This window comes from Aquila chrysaetos, chromosome 14 (assembly GCF_900496995.4).
Source record: "Aquila chrysaetos chrysaetos chromosome 14, bAquChr1.4, whole genome shotgun sequence".
Lineage (NCBI taxonomy): Eukaryota > Metazoa > Chordata > Aves > Accipitriformes > Accipitridae > Aquila > Aquila chrysaetos.
In genome coordinates, this window is record NC_044017.1 from 16,452,155 (window position 1) to 16,468,820 (window position 16,666).

At 34.9% G+C, this 16,666-nt stretch overlaps 1 protein-coding gene across 2 annotated transcripts in view; it reads right to left on the bottom strand.

Moving 5' to 3' along the window:
- Positions 1-862: 862 nt before the first annotated feature.
- SCEL (sciellin) overlaps positions 863-16,666 on the bottom strand; it is a 50,271-nt gene continuing 34,467 nt past the window's right edge. For both annotated transcript variants that reach the window (XM_030036710.2, XM_030036708.2), the window contains exons 11-18: positions 16,211-16,270; positions 14,528-14,584; positions 13,130-13,189; positions 11,546-11,635; positions 8,005-8,079; positions 6,616-6,724; positions 3,628-3,730; positions 863-2,578 (exon numbers count right to left, since the gene is read on the bottom strand). In XM_030036710.2, the coding sequence (XP_029892570.1) occupies positions 2,562-2,578; positions 3,628-3,730; positions 6,616-6,724; positions 8,005-8,079; positions 11,546-11,635; positions 13,130-13,189; positions 14,528-14,584; positions 16,211-16,270 (571 nt within the window). In that variant the 3' untranslated portion in view covers positions 863-2,561. The remainder of the gene's footprint in view (positions 2,579-3,627; positions 3,731-6,615; positions 6,725-8,004; positions 8,080-11,545; positions 11,636-13,129; positions 13,190-14,527; positions 14,585-16,210; positions 16,271-16,666) is intronic.

The following is a 16,666-nucleotide window of genomic DNA, read 5'->3' on the forward strand; positions in this document are numbered from 1 at the left end:
CCTCTTATTGCTTGATTCTCCCCCCTGTAGAGCTATGCCCCAGCTTTGTAAAATAAAGTATCCATTACACACTGAAAAATGGGCCTGATGAATCACAAACCCCCACATAATTTAGTACATCATCTCTCAATACAGCTTTTCAGTCTAATTTAGTGCATTATTGAAGATAACGTGTTCATTAAACCAGCTGCCAGCAAACTGTTCATTTGGATTGTTTCATGGAAGCACTAGTCAAAGACAAATAAAACACCACATGCTAATGATATGCAAAAAGGACAAAAACCAATTAAGTTTTGATACATTGGTATTGAGATGTTAATATGATTTTTTTTAATGAGTACTGCCATGCCGGCTTTTATATGGTAAATATCAAGCATCACAAACCCGGTGTTTCTTTTCAGCAAACTTACAACGTATAATAAAAAAATAACAAAAAACCACATGGCAAAATTACCAGAGCTGTTCAGCAAGGATGAATTAAGGAGCACAGAATTATTATTTATTATTTCTTATTGCTACTTCTCTGTCAGTGAGAATTTAACTAGCAGATATTTGGATCCAGGGTTTGCTCCTGGTCTCTAGTGGAGTGAACAAAAACCTCTCATCCCCTCAAACACTAGGAAGTCCTGGATTCTAATGTGCTGGCTCAGGTGAACATCTAACATCTTCCATTGTAACTGAGCCTTAGCAATAACTGTTGGCTTCTGAACAGGACCAAATTTGTGACCCAAACATTAAAATTTCACCAGTACGTCTCTCCACCTATTGTGCAAGTCTCATTGTTTCCCAGTGAAGCACAGGGTAATAACAAGTATAGTTTAACTAGAATATGTCATCAACAAGAGACACACACCAGGAAAAGTATCTATAATAACAGGTTTATTAAAGCTACTGCCATTAATTCATAAGAAACTTTCATAAAACTAACAAAACAAACTATCTACTATTTCACGTCTCCTTTGCATATCAGTCTGAACATCTTTTAAGCCAGGCAAGACAGATTACATCATTATTCAGCTACAGGCCCAATGATTTAAATTACACAGACATCCATACCTCCTATCTCCACTACTGAATGTGCAGATGAGGAGAGCAAGTTTGGCTGGGACAGCCATTCAACAGTCTAATATTAATCTATGGCTTTGGCACTTTTCACTTTTCTAAGCTCTTGCTCAGGTCCCACAGCCTCCGAGCACTCTGACTCTGTCATGGTCATATCCAGGAAGTCTTTTTAAACTGAGATGTCAGGGAATAAAATCAGTTCTGAATAACCATGATCTAAAACATCTCATGGCAGAGACTGGTAGTAAACACCTTTTTTTGTCCAGTAAACTACTGAACTATTTATTATTTTAGGCAAATATGGCAGGTAAATATTGAGTGTTGTGGAAACATATTATAACAAAGCATGAACTCTTCTTTCAGTTTGTATACTTTAATACACATATGCTGTCCAAAAGGAAAAAAAAAATGCTTTCACTGTTGTCTCAAAGGAAGGAGTTTATCTATCATCTGGCCTAATGTAGATGTCTAGAAACGTGAACTATTCACTCCAGGTTCCTTTGCAAACCATGGAAAGTAAGACGTACATTCAGAGCATGCTTAACATCATGCTAAAATAGATGTTTGCAATCTGACCAATTGAATCACTTCCTAAAAATGTCTACTTCTCTATATGACTGTAAAGACAGAATAGATCAAGTAACTTAGAAGTAGATGTCTACACTGTAGATGTTTAAATTTAGGCAAGATGAATCTATCCAAGGTGTTTAGATACTAGTCAGTTTAATAAAGTAGGAAAGATAAATACAACAACATAATGTCATGAAAAGTACGTATTTCATGATTCATGGCAACTATTAAGTGGGCACTTCTGGGAAAAAAAAAGGTAATACAATAGTTACCAGAATTACAAACATGGAGTGTTAATTAAAATGCTCTAATGATTTTTGCCTAGAATCCCTCTGCAGTAATAGAGATGCATTTTCCAAAGATTATTTGTTCCATCTTAAAGTTACCATTTAAGTTACTTGGGAAGAATCTTCCTCTGGAGATTGATCTCTCTCCTCAAAGGTGCAGAGTGAACCCACCTCACTCTGTGTGAAAATAGTAGTTTAAACTGAATAGCTGACTTTTAAATGACTAATCTTTGATGAGATTAATCCCATTCATGCTATTCAAAGATAACAGATCTTTATACCTGAGGAGATGTGTTTTCAGTAAAGAGAATATAGCCCCTTCAAAACATATGTGCAAGTATGTCAAGCTGTTCAGAAAATTTCAATAAATTATTGTTAGTTTTGCATACAGTTTAGCAGTTTCACAGATCTGATGAATATATTGAACAATATCTTGTTTTGTATCCTGGAATGTGTGTTTGAAAAGGCATCTAAATTCTCATGAAATTAATTCCTTTGGAAACCGTGCAGTAGGACTGCATTTAGAGTATTTGTTCCTAGCAATAAAAATGAAGCATTTCCCATAGTAGTTTGAATTAACAGGCCAATACACTTAGCTAAACACTAGTGGAACTTCTTTATCATGCTTTCTGGATGTCAGAATTAGTAGATCCATTTTTCTGCAAGAGAGAAAAGATTGATCAGATATGCCAAGCAAATCAGTATTCTCTAAATGTCATACAAGGAAATTTTAGATCAATTTATTTTTTTAGAAAATCTGCTGAAGTCTGACTGTCCCATCTTGTCGTTTGCTGAAATAGTATATGTCAATTTATAATGCTTAATATACAGACCATTGGTATGTCTTTCTACAGTTTATAACTTTCTACTGTTTTATAACTGCCTTATTAATTTTATAATCTGATTAATTGTAAAATTCACTCTTTCCATCAAATTTTGCAGTGGAATAATACCACAAAGTATTTTAACAAAACAAATTGATTAATATAATTGTAGTTAACATGATCTTATCTCAGAAGTACATAGGTGAACACCAGCTTATCAGAACATTTAATCTACATTTCCATTTGTCTTTATTTGGTACAGAGGTACTGATTTATAGTATTATGAATTGATAGTTGCTGTGAACAGAGAAGACTTAAAATCTAGCAACTTCTAGAAAAATTAATAAAACAAAAGCTGTATTCTTCACTGCCTTGCACATTTGTTTAACCACTGTGCTCCTCACAAAGGTGAGAATGGTAGTCACAGTATAATATTTTCATTATGATTTAATAGATTTTGTATTTTCTCTTTATTGTTCACAATGACTACATTTTGTGAAAATGAACCTCTGAACCCTGGCTTACTCCTTTCAGTAGAACAACCTGATTCTCAGATGGCCTTTCAATTTATTCTTGTCACTTTCAGGGCAAGATGCCCTTGCCTCACTATAGGTGTCTCTATTGACCGCACAGGGAGGACTCTACAGATTACAATGAGACCTTAAGAGATTTCCCTTACAGGTACAGAATAATTATTGTGTCTAGAACCTGCGGTTGCATATCATCCTAGGCAACCCAGTCTTACTGAATGAAATACTTTGGAAAGGTTTAAGTATACAGAAATGAGCAAAAACAATAGCTGTGTTGTAATATATTGAAGTTATTTGAATGAAGCTCTCTACATTGTTTTTCGGATGTTCAGTAAAATACATCTTGAATCTTACCTTTAACTTTGGAATAGCAAGGCTCACAATGCACAGTTTGTCTGTAAATCCAGATGCTGTCTCCTGCTTTCAGATCTTCCAGTGGTCTTTTACATACTTCACACTTCAACACACAAGTAAAATAACAAGAAAAATTAAAATTAAACCCTTCCCTAATATTCATTCCCAGCATGCTGTCTTTCAGGAAGTAAGCAATGCCAGACCAGAATAGAGGTTATGAGTACTGCAATATCATCAAATCTGAACTCTGAAAGAGTAGTTTTAATGAACAGTAAATTAAACAGCTCACCTTTAGACATCTAAAAATCAGATATCTAAGTCTCAACTGTTTCTCTAGGTTCTTATTATACTCACCAACCCCTTTCTACCCCCAGACATTTCCAAAGGGTACTTTCTCTGCCTTAGCTTAGAAATTTATTCTCAAATAAGATTAATCACTCTTTTGAGATCCTTTTGTTTCTTCACTGAGTACAGGAAGCATGATCAGACTTAATCATCCAACTCGGAGTAGGTCTTAAAGAATCTAAACCTGCTTATTTCAAAATCTTTTATGATAACTTTATCTTAACTATGTCTGCCATTATTGCAGAATCTGGACACTGCTTTCATAAATGTCTTAATAAGCTAATTTTTGAGAGAAAGAAGCATCTCCCATGTTTCGCATATGAAAACACACAGATACACACAGAGGTTGACTTCCCAAGATCACAAGGACAGTCTACAGTGGATCAAGGAGCAATGTAATTCAATCTATAAACCAGAATCTTGACACCCGCATCATCTCTTTTGCAATCTAATAAAAGAATAGCAAATTCTGGTTTCTTTGGATATTTTATCCTCTGATAAGTGAAAAATCAGCATTACTTTTACAGTGCAATTCAGTAACTGAATTGACAGCCATTCCAGAAAGGCTGTAAGCCTTTCCATAATTTTCACAATGGCTGTCTATTCAGATAAATTTGGACTGAAAGTCTTCATTAAAATAAAAAATTAACAAACAGTCTTACCCAGAACATCCCTTTGCAGCTAAATGAATAAAGAAATTGTGTGATGTCAACACCATGGATTTAAAGGCAGTGTGAATTATTATATCCAGGATCCAGACAATATGCAGTTGCCTTGTTTCACATGGTCACTAGGGCTAGTATGAAATTGCAACTGAGCACTCAGTATTGATAAGTATAACATGTTAGAGTACTAGAGAACCCCCACCCCCCAGTTTTACAGAACTATGTTTTTTCTATATCTTTTCTACATAAGCTGTTAGTATTAAGGTACTAATAAAAGAGTCTGCTCTTTTCACTCATTTTATGTTTCCTTGCATAAATCAGCAAAAGGATGGACATGTTTTCAAAACTTTGTTCACCAAGATTAGCTAGCATTTTTTATACAGAGAAAAAACCTACAATTTGGATTATGTACTCACTGAACTTTTGGTATATAACTTTACAAGGAAACAAAGACTTTATACTGCTGTCAGCTACATGCAAATCTGTAATGGATATAGGGTATTTGTAAGGAGCTAAATGAATATTAATGATGAGAAACTGCACTACTTAGCTAAATACATAACTACAAGCATGAACCACAGACCTACATTAGTTGTTTAATTTTTTGCCAGTGCTTTCATAAATGTGTAGTTACACAAAACTTAAGCTGAATTTTGCTGGCCAGACAGGTCCCCACTTGGGAATAGGTAGCAAAAAAAATATAATTTAAAAAATAAGCTTAAATATTTAACAGATAGTTCAGCCAATACCTACATGTTAATACTGCTAACTGCATAAAAAGCCCATTCCTCTCTATGGGGGTTGGTCTATCGAAAAAGAATGGGAACAAACCAGAGCTTGTATTTACTTGCAATAATAGTATTGAGGAGGTATTACATAGTGATTTCCATGGAATAAATTGCATTCTAGTGCTCACAGAGCTCACAAAGTCCATGTGAGACAAAAAGCATATGTAACTTCCTACACATTAAGTACAACCTTACTGCTCTATTCTGCTTTGGGTTACTTTTCATGCAGTAACTAGGTAAACTGGGTAAATGAACTGCTGTCAGAAGCAGAAGTGAAAACTATGCAATACTGGGCAGAAAAATGAGCTATGCTAATGCGATGATTTTGCCAAGTATTGTTTGTTAGAACAACAAACTATGTGTGGAGATGCAAGCAGAATTAAGACAAACGAGGCATAAAGAAAACAGATCAGAGACCTGAGCACTGGTAGGTGTACCCTGAGAAAAGTTTAAGAGTGAGTTTTAGGCTGAGGCTTAGGCTTTGGAATGACAAGCAAAAAAAATGTCTTCTGTGCTTTCATTCTTCTTGGAAACAGGAAAAAAAAATTACATAATTTTTAATAAATAAGACTGAGGCAAAGACATATCCAATTTCAACACTATTTTATCCTACAGCAGAAACTATCCATAAGACCCAAATTTTAACCAAATCTTTGATGCCAGTGGGTAAAATGATTTCACCTCTATGGCTTAAATACCTTTTACTAATGCCTTTAAGTGTGGCTTCTGCACAAGTCATGGTTTTAGATGTCACTTAATCAAGAACAACTACAAAACTTCATAAAAAAAGAAATAGCATGAAATTTTACAGTTTGAAGAACGTGTAAGTAGGATATAATTCACTATATCAGGCTGGAGGCATGTTTAATGAAAGCTTATAAACGTGTAGGGCATTCAGGATACGTTCCACTGCATCCTTTATCTTCTTTGTGGTTGCAAGAGAGGAGAGGCAGGGAGAGGGAGAATAGAGGGGGGGAGAGAGAGAGAGATGGAAAGAAAGAAGGAATTATCTAGGGGTGAGAGAGAAAGACTAGTATTTCCTACATTAATCTTATCCTCCAGTGTGCAAGCCTTCCTCTTCTCCCAGGTGGAGAAAGCCTAAGGCCTAAATATTTGCTTATTGTATGTGTAATATAATGTAGGTATTACATTCAAATTATATTTCTTAGTAGCAGGTGAAATCTTCTTACCTTGAAGCAAGTCGAATGACAGCAAATTTGCAAGGCATCTAAGATCATTTTGGCATCTATACCCAAGGGCTTCCTGCAGTATGTACATATATCTTTTCCAATTATACTCCTGTGTATATAATATAACATCAGCTGTCAGAAAAAGAGCTACCATTGAATTCTCAAGGAGAAAATTGATAAGCTTAGTGCACTACGTGGGAAAGACATTTGTATACTGTACAATGGCCATAAATGGAAAAACGTCATGTGTATATTCCCTCCATTCTAGTTGACAGGTGTAATATACATGCTCCTGTGATGGGCAAATTGCTGAGCATAATTGTCAAGTAGCAAAAATACCTTGATAGAAAGAATGCTCTTCTCTGGTGAACTGAATGATTTCAAACAGTAAATGAGACTGTATTAAGCTGCTGAATGTCTGGGAGCATGTATACTAAATGGGGATGAAGTGGAGGGTAATGATTTTAATGTTTTAATCACAAAAGTAAATTGGTAGTTGAATTTAAACTGCTGTCATTTGATCAGTCTGATAAAGATTTCCCCTCTATGTTGCAGAAGTGCCTGAAAACATTTTTAATTTTCTGCACTGCAGACAGAAATCCTACCTTCATGGCAGTTATAGTGAACACATGTATAGAACAGCCTACCTAGTATTCATAACAATAGTATTTTTAACAATTTTCTCAGATTTTTTTGCATTCTTTTGTGACATCAATCTGTACTTCCTCTAGGTACAACTGTGGGTGTTGGTTTTGCACTACAAAATCAACTGGTCTTGCTCCTTTCTACTCGATGATAAAACTATTGTGCTAATACTTAATCATTCCCAGAGTTCCTTATAGTTATGTTGGAAAGGATACAAGTTTTTCTGATTTGGTATTTCCAAGTAATGGGACTGTCCAAATTATCTGAACTGAAAATATTGGGTGTGTTTAATTTTTTTTTTTTTCCCCATGAGGTAAGATATTACTGATTGAGCAAATATCCTTATATTTGGGAATATCTTAACTGGTGTGAAAATGTAAGAGTTTTTAACAGCATTGTCATGTGAACCTATTCCTTCACATCTGTGCATAAAGTTGGTCATTACAGACACCATTCTCACAAAGGAAGGAAATTTTGCAGAGCCAACTTTATCACTTAAGGCGTTGGCTATTGTTTCTATAGATATTTTAAAATGTCAGCTGTGACAAGCCTAATGTAATATTAGGCTGCTGAACTGTGGTAATGATTTGATGGCAAGATCCCACTGAAAGGGAGCTCTGTATGAAAAGCTGTCTGACGAGCCTAATGGTGACTTCCACTGCTCTCTTTTGTCTGAACACTTGAACGCTTGTGCAAAATGTCTGTGTCCTTTGATACTCTACAATGTTATTAATGTGTACTTACCGATCAGAAGTAGAGTAAACAGTTTTGATAGTATTTCCAGTTATATTTTCTTCATAGGCACCATACGATGATTTGCTGTGAAGCAGTGAGTGCATAGCAATCACTAAACAGTACTTTTTATTTTTAAAGGCTTCACTACACTGATGATAATATGCAAATTAAACTAATGTAACAAGCTTTTAAAAAAAATCATCATACTTGGTGATGAGTTCTTTTTCTGTATTTTCACAACCATTAAGAAAAATATATCAAATAAAAAAAGCATAAACTAGAAATATAGTGTCTTTAGACTGTGTTCTGTTGTTGAATGATTCTTCAACATTTCAAAATGAAATCCACAAGCCCATTGAAGAAAATCTACATGATGGTATTGGGTGTGCCTGTGCTGATATCCCAGCGTAAATGATACATATCAGGAAATGGTAACACACTGCATTTTTTCCTTTTTTCCCCCTTCTTTCACTAGTCCTCAAAAAGCTGTCAAACAGCCAAACAAAATTACAACATGTCCCTGGAAGCAGAGTGAGAGTCTTTATAATAAAGGCTGTTCAATGTATGATATGTGTTTACTACAGTAACTGTATTGTTCCTTCTAGCAGAGTAGGAAGGAATATACTGAATTTAACTATAAGGGAAGTCAAATCTTCCTTTTTTAACAGTCCCAGTTTTGGTTACTTAACTGTCAGTTTTGTTTGCGTGGAAGGGATGAGCATGTATGTGACAGCTGAAGAAGTCATGTGCTATACGTTTTGAACAGTTCTGAACTGATTTAATTATCCTATTCCTCCAGAAATTCATAAGGTATATGGTGTTTATTACAGGTTTTGTATCACTCTTGAATAATGTTTAGCAATGTTAGCAACAATTTTTTATAATCATATGTATCTGCAGAACATGTCTTTTTTTAAGGGAAAGTATAACAGACTGGTAACATGCATATGTAACATGTTACACAGCCCAGATACACTTTTGTACATACCTGCCTTTTATAATGTGTATATATCTTATTAGATTTCTATTCAACACCAGAAATGTATTAAAATTGCACAAGCTTAAATGAGAAATGTTTTATTTATGTTTCATAGAACATAGCAATATGCTTTTATTTAACAGTAATGTAGCAAATCTGGGTTTGCTCACCACAGAGAAAGTATCTCCTCAAATGAACACCCAGTGCTCCATTTACATTTCAGGCAAGATGAAAGTAAGCTAACTAAGTAGGAAAGCAGACTGAAGCTAAGTGATCACCTTTTGAAAGAGTTTTTCTGGCTATTTTTGCCCTGACCAAGCTAGGCACGTGCACAACACGTGTCACAGGATGCAGTATGTTGATGGTGCCTGAAGTCCCTTGCTATAGTGAAAAGTGGCATAGGAATATCACCTGTCTATTCCTATAAAGTATGGGCCTGTGTGTGCTTCTTTTTGTTGTTAAGCTTATTTTTCCCGAATCTTCCATTTAACTCATTGTATTTAGCTGCAGAATCTTAGTGCTGAGTCAGGTTGACATTTCAAATGATCTAGTTAAATCAGGGTTGAGATCAGGGCAAAGTGAGTACTGTGCATTGCACACTCAACATAATGGGGGTATTTAGATGTAGCATGCCTGAAAATAACACTGTTTATCTTACAGAACATTGTATAGAGAAAAATACTTTCTTCAAGTGTCCTAGTGTAGAGAACAGCATCCATTGGATTTTAATAACTGGCTAGAGTATTACGGTTGAAATACACAAACATAAATACCACATCTTTAAAAAAAAAGTTATACTTTATGGAACAAAACCACGAAGCTACAGCAAAAATATTCCTGAAGCATCAGTTTCTAGTCTTGCCAACTGAAAGTGTGAGGAAACCCAGAACCTTTTCAAATAAATGCATAGTCTGACAGCTTGACAAGACACTAAGTTAAAACTGAGCCACAATGCAGCCCGAGAACTGCGTATCTGATCAAGTCCTTTCTTTCAGTTCATATCACCCACCCCTTTACTTGCTATTGTGTGACTTGTTTATACAGCAAACTACTCAACAATAAATACTCTGTAGAACCTATTGCATAAACCCTGAAAGAATAACCTGCAAAGACCATTCATTTAGTAAGCTTTCATGAATTAAATTGGGATTAGAGCTTCAGGTAGGGGACATACATTTTTTCAAGTGTAAGTTAACACTGCATAATGAAGCGCATTCTTTGCCCTGCCATTCTTGTATTATTGTACTTTATTTTAATTTTCAAAGATAATCAGAACATTACACCTCAGACACTGTATGTCTGCAAAATGCTGCAAAATGCTAATTAATTTTTGTGATGAATATTCATTTTGAGTCTTAAAATTGTATGCTGTTTGGATTTTCTTTTCTTCTCCACCAGTTCATGGCCTTGGCCTTCAAGGCCATGCAGAAGTTTCAGAATACCCGTTTCAACCACACTCCAACCTCCTACAGCAAATGTAAGAAAATGAGAGATCAAAGACTCTGTGCCCAGTCATACCCACACCAAGGCTCGGGTGTGCATAAGCTTAAGGATTGGGACATTGGCCATAGTTCCCATAAAGTACCAGACTGTGACTGCTATTTTCCCTATTAGTAAGTCTATTTCCCTATTAGGAGATTTCTCCTCTCCCTTCCAAGTCATCAGCGTTGATTCAGGCAGTTCACAACAACTATACAGCAATACAACATCTTACATATAGGACTATGTCTTTGAGCAATCCCGTCTACATTAATATTTAATTAATCCACATAGATGGGTGGGTTTGTACTGAAGAGAGGTTTTCCTAATCCAAAAAGGTCTTTAATTCAAGAATTACATATTATATTTTTTGTTGTCATGTTTCTTGAAAATACATTTTGACAGTGAAGAAAAAAATATTGTTTCCTTTGTTTCAATAGTTTCCTGTTACCAACAGACCTGATATTTAGTTAGTTCTATTAAATATCCCTACACCACATTTTTTACTCAGATTTGCAATACATTTGCTTGTAGAGACAGAATCCAGCTAGAGCAAGAGTATTGCAAGAGAAATGGTTTTTAAAAGTTTGTACCTGGTCAAAAAGTCAGAAACCCATGTTGCAGTTTCAGTGATTGGTGTAGGAGACAATACGTGGGTCAGATTCATCCCATATAGTTTTAGGAACTTAACAAGGCACTTGAGTGAAGAGTGCAATGTTTTCCTTACAGCGTCGGAAAGAAATAAACTTCCTGAGAGCATGGTGTACCTAACATGCAGGAGAAGCCTTTCCTCTATTGATTATATAAGAATTCTGTTTTAACTGCTCTCCTAAATTTCATGCCTCAGCTACATCTCTAGAGCTACACAGGGTACGCCTCGTGCTCCCCACTCTGTGCATTACAGCTATGCTTTGTGGGCTTCTATGGGTGGGATCCTGGAAGCAGAGTTTGGAAGGGCAGTGGTCTGATTCCAGAGACCAGTGTGAGGTTTCTAAACATCCCTGAAATTTCTTGCATAAAGATGGTTTCTCTTCAGTTTTTTGCAAGAAATGGCACTTTAGATGTTATCGTTCATTTAACTGTCCACAGTACCTGGTCTTTCTTTCACTGTCACTGGAGTAGTTTGTTTCTGGGAGATTATTTGGAGCCCTTGAAGGATTTGCGTATGCTTGCTCAGTTATCCTAAAAAAAGAAACCACACAACAAGAAAATAAACACTTTTTAGAAATAATTTTCAGCTACACAGCTTTTAGTTACACTTACAGACATAAATGTAGAAGCTTGGGGCAGAAACAGTAGGTAAAAGAAATTTATCTTTTTCTTACTGTTGTTAAATTGTTGCTTGTGAAAAATAATGGAATCATTGACCTAAAATTATAAGTCCTCTAGTTTATGCTGGTAGATATATTCATATCAGAAACTTCATCTAACTTTAATAGAACTCTAGTTTCCTCAAAGTGCCCACTGAGATTTTCAACTGTGCAGTAATGTCTCAGTGATTGATAGCATTCTGCATTTTCTTGGCAGTATTCTATAATGTTTTATTCTTGGTTTTACTGTATTTTAGTTCCAAGTTTTCTTTTTTTGTATATACTAGTTATGTTTTTATTTGACATGACCAGCTAAACAGATACATAGACTCTTATTTCAAAAAGCAGGATTACAATTCCAGCAAAAGCCTGTCTCCTGCAGTTTTCCCTGCCACAAACATGACGTGCAACCAAACATAAAAATAAACCTTGTCAGTCAAATTATAAGATTTAAGGAATAAGTGCTAATAATGTTTTTGATGGTTTTACAAAACAGCTCAGACAAAGGCTGCTCTTGTTTGGTTCTGCCAAAGGTTATATTCTGAAACAACTTGATGATTATAAGCCTTAACTCTGGATGTTTGGGCTGCAGCTTGATTCATTTCAGTGAGCTTGCCAAGGTCTGAAGCTTTGCTAAATGAACCTCGCTCAGAGCTGGTCACTGTTTTATATGCATAGCATGCTGCATGAAGCAGCACCCTTTATTGTGCTTGACTGGTAATCTGGCAGGCCCCCTTTCAGAACTAAAAAAGAAACTCATTCACCGTAGATACTCAGTGTGTGCTTCTCTGGTCAGACTGTCAAGTGGGACTGCTAGGATAAAAATATTTTAAATTAAAAAATAGCAAAACTGCTTATGTATACAGATAGTTGCTCTTCCTTTTCATTTAGGTATACAACTATATGGAAGACTCAAAAAGACACCATCGGAATGGTACCTAAAAGCGTAATACTAACTTCACTTTAATTGACCAAAATGGTTCCTAGTTTTTGCAAATAATGAAACCTAATAGCAGTGAAACTTTTAAACTAGGAATGCATTTACTTATAACTCTTTGAGATGCTAACAGCTGAGTTCACAAAATACCTAGAGAAACACAAAAATACTTATGAGGATCTTATCACTAGGCATTTTCATTCACTACAAGACTAGGTTTGAGTCATTGCTTGTCATCAAAATACATGCAGCTATGTTGTTATATTTGGTTAATCAGGCACATTTTAGAAATAATACAGATATATTACTCAAGTTATACAAGTTCTGCTTGCTTGTATAAGGAATTCACATTTTCTAGTACCACACTAAACAGCTACAACTCTTGATATTGGCTCTTTAAATTTTAGAGAACTATGGATTGAGTCTCACCGCTTTTTATTTTGGTCATCAGCAGACTTTACTTCAGTGTGATCACCAAGGTCCTCAGCTCTGTGAAAGTGAGAAAGACCTCAGAATTAATCAAATTATTTGATTCAACCTAAACACATTAAATGAGTTGAATTATTTATGTTGAAGAAGAAAAAAATTATATGCATCTCACAAGGAAGATTCCTGACTACATTGAGTATGTATCACAATTGTTTCATATCATAAGTGTTTAGTTAGTTATGAAGTAAGCGTTATCAGTTCAAACTTCAATATTTTTCAGTTTCTTTCCAGTGTGACACTACAAAAGAATGACAAACTACTCAAAAATGCTAAGTTCATTACAGTATTGTAGGATAATTCAGGCTGGAATTCAGGGACCTCGGGAGATCTCTAGTCCAACCTCCTGGTCAAAGCAGCAGCAGCTCTGAGGTCAGACCAGGTTGCTCAGGGGTTTTTCTAGTTGGGTCTTGAAAAACTGCAAGGACAGAGATGACACAACTCTCCATGCAACCTGCTCCACTGCTGGACAGTCCTCCTTATATCCAGTCTGAATCTCTCATGTTTCAATTTATGACCGCTGTGTCGCATTGTGTTGCCATGCCACAGGTGATGGGCCTGCCTACATCTTCTAAACTGACTATGGCTCTATCATTTTAACTTGATAATATATTTTCATTCAGTACAGGCAGCAGCACCATGAGCTATGGAAATGGCTGCTGAAGTGTGTTATTTGCTGTGTCGTTATATCCAGCCCAAGTTCCTGTTGAAACTACTATTATCTAGGGTTGTATACAATCTCTAGGACCGTATGACCACATTTATACCAGTAACTCATAAATCACTGGCTGTGAAAAAATTGATTTTATATAATAAATGCACTTATTATATATGGCATCTATATAATACATTAATATAATTTTACATGAATATTTTATAATAAATGGCCTGTAATTAAAAATAATGTTATCTATTGAAGAATTGTTTAAGATGAAAAAAAGGCCACATTGATTCTCATTTGAAAATTAATAATGATAATAAGAAAAAAGAGGGGGGTTTAATTTATTTATGATACTCCTCTTTCATATTTAAAGGACAATTTTTAGTTTGATGAAGCATTTCACATTTATTTAAAGAACTTTGGTGGTCATGCACTGACTGTTTAGAGTTGCAATAAGATAAAGTCAAGTACTACCTGCATTTCTTCCACACTGAATTATTTGTATTTACTAGCCCGTATTCAATGAGGAATTTTAAAAAGTTAAAATTCTATGGTTTAAATGAAATAAAAATATTAGTTTCGATTCCTTTAATGATCTTTACAGAACAGAACTAATACTAATATCCAACCAACCACAAACATTTTATAAGTATATAAGGGAAAGATTATGACAGCCTTGCCTCTTATTTTTCTGACCAGCAGTATTTATTTCAGTAAAATCCTCAAGGTCTTTTCCTCTGAAACAACAAACAAATACAACTGTTAAAATATTCCCCCTATCTGGGAAGAGGTAAAGTGCGTACATTTAAAGGGAAAAAAGTAAATCGTTAGTTAAGTTTATGTTCAAAATTTGCAAATACTTATGGTTTTGACCATAATAAGAAAATATGTTAACAGTTTTTCAGTAAAAGGGTAAAGTTCTGTACAATTAAATAAAAAATATTATCTAGTACAGCCAAGAAAATAAAAAGGCTTTGTTTAATTGTATCAATGCAGTAGTTTAAGATTGTTCTTTGCCAGTCAAGACAGTGAAGGAGAAACATGAACTCTCAAAGAACTTAGTATTCATTTACAGGCTCCCAGCAGCTTAATGCTTGTTTGCATCATTAATTTGCAAAAAATATGTTTTTATTTAAACTAAGAAACTTCTACTTCTTAAGATGACACCTAAAATATGTCCAAATGTCCACATATTTTTGCTTTTGGAATGATAAGAAATTACCTCCATGTGTCATCATAGTTAACACTTAAAGCATTGATTATGTCTGTACTTATACTGAAAAAGTAAGCATCCAAAGACTCACAAAGTTTACATATAAGGAAACACTTTTTATTAATTTCACAAATACAATTAAACTAGTGGTTAGTTTTTCCTCCGGATTTTTTAAAAATTATTTTTAAATGGTTCAGCAAATTAGAGAATGATTTCATAGGTATGACCTATGAAAAGCACTCTAACTAATGTAAAAAACCCTGATCCCCTTTAGGTAGAAGTAGGGAGCAAAAGGAAAAGACTAAGTTAGCTCTGTGAAGCTGCTAACTTGCTCACTTCAATCCATAATAGGCTTATTAATCTTAAAACTTTGGATGTCTCCTAAAATTCAGTAGTGTCTCAAAGTATTGGACTCTACCCTAATAAATCCTCTGTGAATTAAAATTTGAAAAAAAATCAGACTCAACTTACAGGTTAGTGCTAAGTGTACAAATATATATGTATGTATGTATGCATATATGTGAGATTGTCCACTGTAAAATAGATGATCACGTTAGCAATGTTTATGTGCTGCTACTGTTTAGAACATCATTCTTGAAGTTACCTGTAGAATTTCAGTGTTAGGTGTGACAAATATTACATAGCTCTTACTAGCACAGTACACTGGCAGATCCTCCCTTTCCATATGCTGAAGGGCTGCGTACCAACCACAAGATACTTTGCCTGAAACACACTGAACTGATGTGCTCTTCGAAAATGTAAGTTCAAGCTGTTCTTTATGGATCACTGCCCTTGCTGAATGAAATGCTTTGTTACACCCTGTTGGGGCAACACTTATCATCCATGAGTTCTGCAATATTTTGTTTAATGCCCCTTCTCTAACTATATTAAAATATTTCTTTAATAATTTTATTGAGGAAGCATATAAGGCATGTATGGAAGCTTGCCATAGATATTTCTTGTTCAGCTGATAGCACGCATGTCAGTTAATTAATCTGTACTTTTATACTCATCATTCTGTATAAGGAATGCTACTTTTTAATCTATAAACTTTTTACAGATTTGCAACATTACCTTTCCTGACATTCTCACAGTTACAAACTACTCACTGCCTTAGAAAAGCAGGGCCTGAGAAACTTTGAAGACTTACGCCTTATCACTTGTGAAAGAACTTGGATTTACTTTGATGAGGTTATCGAGATCTTGGTTCCTTTAAAGACAGAACAAAAACCAGATCAAATCACAATTAGTATAGCCAGCTGTCAATTAGCCAAATTAAATACTCACTTAAAAAGAAATTATAATTGACACATTCTTTATGAAAGACAAAATTAAACTGATGAAAAGTTCAAAGCATACATCATTTTAGTAATTCAAAGATATTCATAGACACAGCCATATGCCCACCATATGCACATAAGCACACACTCTTCTGGAACAAGAGGACCAAATTATGTTTTGGAAACAACAAGTTATAACTAATACTTATGTCAAAAAGTATAATTCCCTCTGAACATGCATCATGGACAACTTCAAAGAGTACCTCCCTTTTAATATGCTATGATATAACAAAAATCTTTACCAGAAAATACAATTAGCCAAGTAT